General features: G+C 43.1%; 1 protein-coding gene across 1 annotated transcript in view; it reads right to left on the minus strand.

The window, feature by feature from the left end:
• DNAAF9 (dynein axonemal assembly factor 9) overlaps positions 1 to 10,780 on the minus strand; it is a 189,723-nt gene that overhangs the window by 63,615 nt on the left and 115,328 nt on the right. Inside the window, exons 15-19 of the mRNA XM_007465433.1 lie at positions 8,114 to 8,201; positions 6,898 to 6,974; positions 4,891 to 4,935; positions 4,471 to 4,516; positions 837 to 948 (exon numbers count right to left, since the gene is read on the minus strand). Coding sequence (XP_007465495.1) covers positions 837 to 948; positions 4,471 to 4,516; positions 4,891 to 4,935; positions 6,898 to 6,974; positions 8,114 to 8,201 — 368 coding nt within the window. The remainder of the gene's footprint in view (positions 1 to 836; positions 949 to 4,470; positions 4,517 to 4,890; positions 4,936 to 6,897; positions 6,975 to 8,113; positions 8,202 to 10,780) is intronic.

The raw sequence follows: 10,780 nt of genomic DNA on the forward strand, positions 1-10,780 counted from the left end.
ATAGTCCATTTTATCTATACTTCTAATTTTTGTCAAGGTAGTACAGATGTACATATTAAAAACCAAACAAAACATTATCAAGCTCATCCTACTAGCACTGGATATTATCATTCTCTAGAATGTTTTGCTAACATAATGGGTAAAAAAAAATTTTTTTTGCTAACATAATTTGCTACTTATTATTGCAAACTGCTTTTTTCCTGACTACTAGTAAGGCTGTACATATTCATATATATATATATATATATATATATATATATATATATATATATATACACACACACACACACACACACATATACATACAGTGGACCCTTGAACAATGTGAGGGCTAGGGGTACTGATCCTCTGCACAGTTGAAAATCCATGTGTAACTTTACAGTCAGCCCTCTGTATCCACAGTTCTACATCCACAGATTCAACCAACCATGCATGGAACATGTAGTTCTGTAGTATGTACTTACTGAAAAAAATCTGTGTATACGTGGACCTGTGTAGTTTAAACCTGTGTTCAGGGGTCAATTATGTGTGTCTGTATAAACATTTAAAAATATATATTTTTAAAATATTAAAATTTTTTTTTTGTTTTCCACTCTGGTAAACTGCCTGCTCATATTTTTTGCCCATTTACCATGGGGTAGCTTGTCTTTTTCTTATCAATTTATAAAAGCTCTTCATAAATTAGGATATATACCCTTTGTTTATTTTAAGTATTCTAATATTTTCACCAGTTTATTGCTGGTCTTTTGATTTAGTTTATGGCTTATTTTGCCAAAAAAATATATATACATATAAACAAGTTCAAGTTTTGCTTTCCAAAGATGACATACACTTACCCTTTTCTTTAACCAAGATCTGAGATGTCAAAAATGATTCTGAGAAGACCACAGATCCTAAGCACCCACTTCCTCCCAGCAAGTCAGGAATGTCATAGATGGTCACACAAGCCTGTATCAAATAAGAAACCAGAGCTAGTCCAATTGTCAGTCCTAAACATACAGGGAAAAATCCATAAGAAACAGACCACAAAATACTAAGGCACATGGCAAAAGAATACTGGAGAATTTCTAAGGAAAACTCAAGTATATCTTGAAATACATCTCAAACTGGGAGATGACTTCAGGATCACCCAGGCTTTTTGCTCCTTGGTCAGAGGCACACTTGGGCTAGATGAAGAATGCCTTTACGTTTCTGTAAATTCCCTCAAATTGCTTATCCTTCCTAAATGGCAATGCAACAGGCTTCCTTCTTAACCATGACCAGTGTCACATCCCAGTGTGTCCACATGTTCATCCACTCCTTATTTGGTTTGGGCTCGAGTTCTGAACAAATCTGGAAAGGGGGATACATGTCTTCATGGATATTTCTGGATACCTGTCAAAACATGCAAATGCTCCTTTCAGTACCAAAAAATTAAAAGAAAGTTGTTCAAGCTTTAATGGCCAAGACAAATAAAAATAGAGGCTTCAGTAGGCCAGAAAAAAACTAGAGCAACTCAGAGAAAGCTCCTGAATGGCTGGTAAGAAGGCTATAATTTAGTTAAAAACCACTGAAAATGAAATAATTCTGAGATGATTCTAGCAGAGGAAATGCAGAAATTGGTACAAGCCAGAGTTAGAGTTTGAGATGACCGTGAAGATCTGGTGAAGGACACAGGATAAGCTGCATGATGAGCACTCCCATGTCCCTGCCCTTCCTGGCCTGACGATGCTGAATGGCCAGGTACAGAGCTCCTAAAGTCAGAGCTCATTTTCGTACCTTGTTGTCCTCATATGGGATCCCTGCTCTATCCTCAGTACAGAGACAAAAGACCTAGGCCTCTTGAAGGGACTGCTAGATTCTCAAATAAAAATAGATGGAAGGGGACTTCCCTGGTGGTGCAGTGGTTAAGAATCTGCCTGCAAATGCAGGGGACACAGGTTCGATCCCTGGTCTGGGAAGATCCCACATGCTGCAGAGCAACTAAGCCCATGTGTCACAACTACTGAAGCCTGCGCGCCTACAGCCTGAGCTCTGCAACAAGAGAAGCCACTGCAATGAGAAGCCCGTGAAGCACCACGATGAAGAGTAGCCCCCGCTCTTCGCAACTAGAGAAAGCCCACGCAGCAATGAAGACCCAACGCAGCCAAAAAGAAATAAAAAATAAATAAATTTATAAAAAAGAAAACAAAAAGATGGCAGAAGAGTTGAAAGGAAAAAAACCATAGTTAAAGTCCTTAATCATCCATGTTGTCGTGATAAAGGAATGTACAAAGTGACAGACAGGCTTTATATTTCAGTTAACTTTCTCATTAGGCATGACAACTGGAAGGTTTATCTAAATTTGTTTCAAAGAATTTTGAGTATATGAAGACACAGAACCTTCCTGGGCTACATGGCTCCTCTTAAGTGACAATGATCAGTTAGGTTCCCAAATCAATTAGGAAGACAAATCCTGTGGTTTCCTAATCCCCCACTTCCCTATTTGGCCTCTGGTATTGAGGAAGGGGAGAGAGGACATTAAAAAGAATACATGTAGTATTTTTTAGACACTTGCTATGTACTTCCCACATGTGGCATGGGGAGAGAAAAAATATGAAGCATCGTTCCTATCTTCAGGAAACCTATAATGTATAGCTGGAGAGACAAGAGCATTCTTACACAGAAGTCATCATGTGACACATTACTATAGAATTACTCCCTAATTTATGTAATTTATTCCCTAATTATGTATTCCTATAGGAATACAGTACTTGTAGGGAGAAATCAGTAGGGTAGGCTTGGAGGAGGAGACAGAACTTCATCTTTGCCTGGAAGGGAGGATAGGATTTGGACAGAAAGCACCAACATCCTATCTTTTCTTTCCTATTTCATTAGCTGCTGCTGAATGTGTACTTAACACAGTAGTATGATTCTACTGGACTGCTAATCACCTACTCCAGTGCAAAGCATCTTCCAGAGCACTGCACAACAGTCTAAGAAGAGAAGTCAGGGAAACTAAAGTCCAGGAAGGAGACAAAGTATTATTACCTAAATATCAGAAAGTATTTCCCAGTGTCTTAATAACGTCACAAAAAAGTCTCCATTAGTTCTAAAAGAACATCACCACAAAATACTGACAGAGACAGGGAGCAGGTATGTTATAAACACAGAAACTACTCACAACCTTAAAAAATTACCCATGTTGTATCACTCTCTGTAGATGAGATAACACTATGCTTGTCCCCTGGTGATGGCAGTGGGCATGCATTTGCACCAAGTCATCCACATCTGCCCACCCACTTCCCTATGACCAAAAGCTCACTGAAATTAAGGTTCAGGCAGTAGCCACAGAATGGACTGAAGGTACAACTTGTACCCATATATGCTACAACCAGAATCTTGGCTGAATGTCCACCATCCTCCTATGCATTGCTTGCCTATTTTCTTCATATCGGGATACACTGGGGTAAATAAAGGATTTGGATGTGTCTGGGAGCAACAGGTTTAGAAACCCTAGCTCCCCAAGACCATGCCAGCTCACCTCAGGGACCAATATTTCTGCATCTCTACACCCATTCCCTTGGCCCATTAGTTCTGCCTTCAGCACGTAGGTCAGAAAGCTCTGTTCTCACTACCCCACTTCATAGGAGCCTCAGGCCCCGTTTTTTTTTTTTACGTTAGTTTGTTTTTATTTTCATAAGCGCCTGTTAAGTAAGGGCATAAGGACTTCCCCTGGTGGGGCAGTGGTTAAGAATCTGCCTGCCAATGGAGGGGACACGGGTTCAAGCCCTGGTCCAGGAAGATCCCACATGCCGCGGAGCAACTAAGCCTGTGTAACTACTGAGTCTATGCTCTGGAGCCCACGAGCCACAACTACTGAGCCCATGCACCACAACTACTGAAGCCCACATGCCTAGAGCCTGTGCTCCACAACAAGAGAAGCCACTGCAATGAGAAGCCCATGCACCGCAACCAAGAGCAGCCCTCGCTCGCCCCAACTAGAGAAAGCTTGCGGGCAGCAACGAAGACCCAATGCAGCCATAAATAAATAAATAAGTAGATTTATTTTTTTTAAAAAAGGGCATCAACACAGGCCTTGGAACACAGAGAAGCCACTGAAAACTTGGTCTGTGTTGAGGTAGGCTTGTCATCAGCTCCCATTTCCACGTGAGGTCAGAGAAACCTCAGCCACTTGGAGGAAGCCTTCCTAATCTCAGGAAGAGGTGTCTACCACCCCCACACCCTCACCCACCCCGTCCCCAGCTAAGACTCTGCACCCAAGGGGTGCCTAGACATGGGAGTATGGATGTGGTAAGCCTTGTACAGCTGCTGGACACCCTCAGAAAGCACAGGCTCACCACCACTGCAGCTGGAACAGTCCTGAAAGTAAACTAGTTTTCTCAGGTAAGGGGTGGGCTGCCTAAGACTCCCACCCACTCCTACCTCACCCCTTGTAGATGTCCTCTACAGGCCATTCCCTGCCAGCTGACCTGTAACAGCTCTGCTTACCGTCTTCACAAAGTATAAGCTATCTTCATTGTCCAGAGGCACAATTCTACAAGAGGAAATTGATGGGAGAGACATATATTAAATTTACAGTGTTCTCTTTTTTTCAACTTGGAAGCAACTCACACTCAGATCTCTCTCAGGGATTTTCAAAACACTGGGTTGCATGTATGCAGAATTCCACTTGGAGGGAACTAGGTCCACCCCCCAATCCACCCTAGTCTTTCAGTGGAAAGCATTCAGGGCAAAGGGCCTCAGCTGAGCACAGCCACCTCCAAGCCCAGCCCTGGAGTGATGCCACTGCCAGGTGTAGAAGGGTGAAAAGATCATCCATGCTAGCAGTTACAAGGTAGCTGCTCTTTTTTTTTTTTTTTGCTCCTAAAACTTGCCCCCAGTGAGGACACACCATAAACATATACTTACCTTCCCTGATTATTCACAGCATGTATATGAAAAGCCATCTTGGAGCTGTAGACCCAAAACAAAATAAAACAAAAGTCAGTCTGCTTTTGTGACCACTGTGTTGGCATCCTCCCCAGACACCTGCCACTGCAATGCACCTGTGCTGGGCTCTCACAGCCACCAGTGAGGTGTGTGTCGTCCTTACCTGCCTTAGGGTATCATGCAATCAGCAAACATGGGGTCAGTGTCTGACTCCAGTCACGGCCCTGCCTCTGTGCAGATTCTCAGGGCTATCTTGACTCTTGGACAGAGCAGGAGAGAACTATGTGACTGCCATCCATGGCAGATTGAGAGTAAACCTCTACTTGCCCCAGGCCTCTGGCCCACAGCTTGACATATTCTCCTGCTCCTCCTCCTCTTCACCACCTTTGAAGTCAAGCTGCCAGCCCTGCTCGGAGTCAGACTGCTACCCACAGTCAACTGCTATGTAATAATGGGCATGGTCAGGCCTTCAGAACTGAGGAATAACCAGAAAACCCTTTTGGCATCAACTCTTTTTGTAAAAGAAAGTTTCTAAATTGAATTAAATTTAATTTTTTTGCCTTAGAAAGTACTGGTCAGTCATATGCTAACTTCCCGTGTTCCTCTTGGGAGAAGATTTGCTAATTTGGTGCAGTTTGAGGGAAGTGACCATGTGAAGAGAAGGAAGTGGGGCTCTTGGGTAGAAGGCTGGCCCTGGAAGACTCTCCTCCTATTGCCTGGAGTGTATTCTCTCCTTGTTCTTTCCTCCAGCCAGGGTGGTACACCCCATGCACAGGAGGCCATGGGATTGAGAGCGTGGCCTGCCCTAGAAAGGGAGAGTGGGCTAGGCAAGGCCCCGAGGACAGGAGGAATGGAATGACTTTGTCAGCCATGCCGATGATAAGAGAGGAGAACCCACTGAGACAGCAGCTACCATTCACTTGCCCAATCACTCTACAGGGCAGGAAGATGATGAAACAGATGCACAGAGAGCTCCCTATCTTGCCCAAGGTCACACAGCTGGAAAGCAAAGAAGCTTCCTTAAACTCAGGTCTGCCAGGAACAGACAGTTCAGGTCAGCACACAGCCTTAAGGGACCAAATTTCCTCTAGCCCTCCCCTCTCGTGGTCAGAGCTACAAGGTTCAGAAGACCCAGAAAAAAGGAAAAGAAACCTGAAGCAAGCCTACAGCTTTGCACCAAAGAGTTCTGGCTCTTTCCTACACTGCTAGAGCTATAGCAATAGAATTCTTCTTGTTAGATCATTAACTAACTTAGTTTTCCAAATGTTCCTTCTCACTACCCAGGGCTGCAGATGTAAGAAAATGTGGGGTATGGAACTGAGGTACCACAGGGCACATCCCAGAAGTGTCCTTAAAGAAACTGTCTGATATTGGTGTCTTTTGTCTCCTTTGCAAAAAAGTACATCAAGTCGTCCTCATATGGGACAGAAGCTTGAGTGGATTGGGTTCAAGAAGGTTTAGCTATGGACAAAGACTACACAGAGATCCACTGTGATGTGCCAGGACATGTGTGATGGGAAGACTGCCAGGAAGCCAAATTCCCAGACCTTCTAGACCCTGAGACATGGCCAGGCTCAGGGGTTTCTACCATCTGAGAGGCAGATGAGGCTCAGGGCAACTCTCTTCTAAGCAGTGACCATCTTCATGTGCCCAGGGCCCTGAATCCTAACAAATCTCACCATTCATGTCCCCAGCTTCATCTTTCTAACTTCTGAACTCAGGTCTGTCAATTCTAATACTGATCTGCTTCCCATTCCAGCCTCAGGCAGTGTGTCTGACTCTCAAACAGTTCCTCCATCCTTGGCTCCTTGGCCTCTCAAATAAATCATGAATGACTCTCATGAATGACTCTCCTTCACATATCTTATTGATTTACTGGAACATTTCTCAAAGGGGAGACAGAATATCAAATACAAAGGAGAAAAGCGTTTTTAAAACACAAACATTAAAGAAAAGCTTTTATAGACAATATCAGCTATTGCTTACTGTAGGGCTGCCTTAAACTGCATCAACTCAAAGGAATTTAACCCAGATCCAAAGGTCTGCTCAGCTACCTCCTTGGCCTGTAAAATCAGTAACAAAACAGAGACAATTAGCTTTCACAGCAGGAAAGAATACACTTAGAAGGGCCCTTCTCACATATGGCCAGGAGAACACTTCCCGTCCCCTCTAAGCGACTACTTTGTATACATCAATAGATTAAAGTGAAAACATCTTGTTAGGGGAAACAGGAGCCTGCTTTCTTCGGGCTGGGTTCACATGAAAACACTTCATTCAGGCAGGTGGGCACTGGAACCTGATCTGGTGACCTGTAACCAGCTGGGACGGTGCCATTGTGAGGCCTGGAAAAGTGCTTTCTCCTCCCCTCGAGATATCACTGCCCTCAGAGTTTCTGATGCTAAGCACATTCAAATAACTAAAGTTATAAAAAATCAGTTAAAAAACAAAGGTGCAGAACTGATACTGAAGAATAACCTACTGTTTTGCATAAGCTTTCAGCTAAAGGGCTGAGAAATCCCAAGTACAGGGGGAATCAAGTTCAGTGAGGAGGGAAGATGGCAAGGAACTGGTGACAAGGAACTGGTGACTAGGCGATAGTCTCTTTGATATCTACAACACAACCTTTCCAATGTCAAATGGTTTGCTTCAGGAAAGGTCCTATTGGCACTGGGAGGCATCAAGCCAACTCGTTCTCATCTGTCACTGGGTCAGATATAGAATCCAACTCAGCACAGCAGGTTAACCACAAAACAGCAAGGAAGTAAACGGTCAGAGAAAGGGAACACATGTGCCTGTCTAGGAAAGACAAGTTAGAATTTCTAATCTTTAGTTAATTTTTTAAAACATAGAATTATAGGAAATCAAACTCTGTAGCTCAAAATCAACTTATCTAACTTTATTAAAATTCACAGAACAATCTATATTTTTCTTTATTTTTTAACTTTTGAAAGCCTTTTAAAAAACTACTAAGTAAAACAGTATACTACAGAATGATTTTTTTTTAACACAACCAGATATCTACAAAGAAGTGCTGATTAGCTGTCATTCATAAGACAAGCTCAGTACACCAAAGGCATCTCTTTGGTGCCCAAGTTCACACACAAAATTAAGTACTATAAGGTGTCCAAATTAAAAACAGAACGATAAAACGTTTCACATTAAAATAACTACTAAGGAAAGAGAAATGCAGTATTTAAATTACCTTTGTTAGACTGGAAGTTTTAGCATAACTTGCAATGGCAGCCAAAACAGCCTCAATAACAGCAGCATATACCTGTGACAAGAGCCTACTTTAAAAACAAAAAATAAGGGTTAACTACAGCATTACAAGGTTTCATCAAAAGCTGCGTGCACATAAATGACATTCTCTAAGAAACAGATTTTTAAACAGAATGAGAAAAGTATAATAACAGAACTTGTTGATTTCTAGACCTTTTAAAAGCTATGTGCCCCATCCCAATTTTTACTTTGCTCTTGTTAAACCATGATAAGAACCACCTTTTCTTAATTCTGCTCAAAAGACCAACCTTCCCTGTTTGTGATCCAACAGAAGAAAACTATGTATACTCCCTGACCCTCTAAGAGGACCCGAAAGGTATCATGACACAGACTTGCTGCTTTTCCAGGAACCAACCACAGCACACCTTCAAGTCGTCTCCTCCCCAAGCCTGCTAAGGGCTGGCTGCTACTGGAACCTCAGGATGGGACCCCTCAGGGGTTAGACCAGAAATGATCTGGTCTAACACTCTCATCTTACAGAAGAAACAAGTAGGGCCTGTAGAGGAACTCAGGTCTGCTCTCAGCCTGGTGCCTTTCCATTGTGCCACATCACACTGCCAACACCTTCGATTTCCTCCTTGGCTCTCACACCACACCTCTGCATTGCAGGTAAGAGATTTGAATAAGGTAGAAGAAAAAGAGAAACAACACATAAAAAAATGACAGCTCCAAGGTTCAACATATCCTGAAGATTGTTGACCAGGCCATGGCAGAGGGATATGTCCTGGTAGGCAGGAAAGTGCCCATCAGGGACACTGCCAAACAGCTTGGCCACTTCCAGGTATGACAAGAATCCTCCACATCTCAACACTAAGGGCAAAGATTTATAGAGGCCAAAGACATATAAAGATACCCTTACTCCCTCCCTCACCCAGCTTAATTCAAACATCACTCAGTACCAACACTGGTTCAGGCCAACCCCCTGCTTGGCCTTGTCCTATACAGACCCTCATGCATGAGTTCAGTACAAAGCTATCTGGCTTCTGACTCATAGAAAGGCCTGGACAGGAGGCCTGAGACCCATGATTAGGGAAGGGCCTGCTCTATGCCTGGATGGTGCTGCTGTTGCCTTCAGTAGGACTCCATTAGGCCCCAATTCCACCAGCCCTGTGACTTAACAAGTCTCCTGATGTGGGCCCAAGCACCTCTCAACACCAGTCCCTGAAGTAGAGCACCAGTGACTTTGGTTTAAGCAAAATGTCTACGGGTCTAGAATGAGGGTCCAGGGCAATGGCTAAGCACAGCTGGCATGGAAACACAAACAGGTACAAAGTAAGACTATACACATCCACCAACACATGAGAATGTGGTTGACTTGCTGCTAACGTAAAGAAAACCCACACACAAAAATTGTATACACACTACAATTACAGCTACACAAAACCTATATGTATAATTAAAAAAAAACAACAAAAAGATACACATTAAGATACTAATGCGTGGGGCTTCCCTGGTGGCGCAGTGGTTAAGAATCCACCTGTCAATGCAGGGGACACAGGTTTAAACCCTGGTCCGCAGGGGACACAGGTTCGAGCCCTGGTCCAAGAAGGTCCCACATGCCATGGAGCAACTAAGCCCATGTGCCACAACTACTGAAGCCTGCGTGCCTAGAGCCCATGCTCTGCAAAAAGAGAAGCCACCGCAATGAGAAGCCTGCTCATTGAAGCCCGCTCAAATGAGATTGCCCACTGCAATGAGGAGTAGCTCCCACTCACCGCAACTAAAGAAAGCCCGTGCGCAGCAACAAAGACCCAATGCAGCAATCAATCAATCAATCAATCAATATATTAAAAAAAAGAGATACTAACGGGTGGTGTCTAAGAAGAGGAATTATGGTTAATCTTATTTTTTTCCCCTTATTTCTCAAATTTTCAAGTGTGATTATATTACTTTATATTTTTCCAACAGAGCCTTACGGGTTCTACCCTAGAGATTCTGATTCAGTAGTTCTGAGAACTACTATAGCCTGGGAAATGTATCTTTTTAAAAAGATCCTTAAGTGATTCTCTGTGGCCTGTCACTGTTAGCCTTTGGGAAGCACAGACCTAACTAGTTTATGCTAGGATATTTAATTAGGTAATAACAGAACTCTATTACCTTCATAATTCTGAAAGAAAATCCCTTTATGGAATTCAGAAATTCCTGCATTATTATGGACTGATTACATCCTCCCAAAATTCATATGGAACCTGTAATCCCCAATGTGACTATATTTGGAGATAGGGCCGGGCCTTTAAAAGGTAATTAAAGTTAAAGGTGGTCATAAAATGTGGGCTCCTAATCCAGTAGGATTGGTATCCTTATAAGAGGAAGAGATGCCAGGGACTTCCCTGGTGGTCCAGTGGTTAAGAATCCGTCTTGCAATGCAGGAGACACGGGTTCTATCCCTGGTCGGGGAACTAAAATCCCACATGCCATGGGGCAACTGAGCCCACGTGCCACAACCAGAGAGCCCATGTGCCACAACTAGAGAGAGAGAAGCCCACATGCCACAACTAGAGAGAAGCCCGTGCACCTCAATGAAAGATCCCATGTGCCAATGCAGCTAAAATATAAATAAATATTAAAAAAAAAAAAAAAAAAAAAGAAA

This window comes from Lipotes vexillifer, unplaced genomic scaffold (assembly GCF_000442215.2).
Source record: "Lipotes vexillifer unplaced genomic scaffold, Lipotes_vexillifer_v1.1 scaffold875, whole genome shotgun sequence".
Taxonomy (NCBI): domain Eukaryota; kingdom Metazoa; phylum Chordata; class Mammalia; order Artiodactyla; family Lipotidae; genus Lipotes; species Lipotes vexillifer.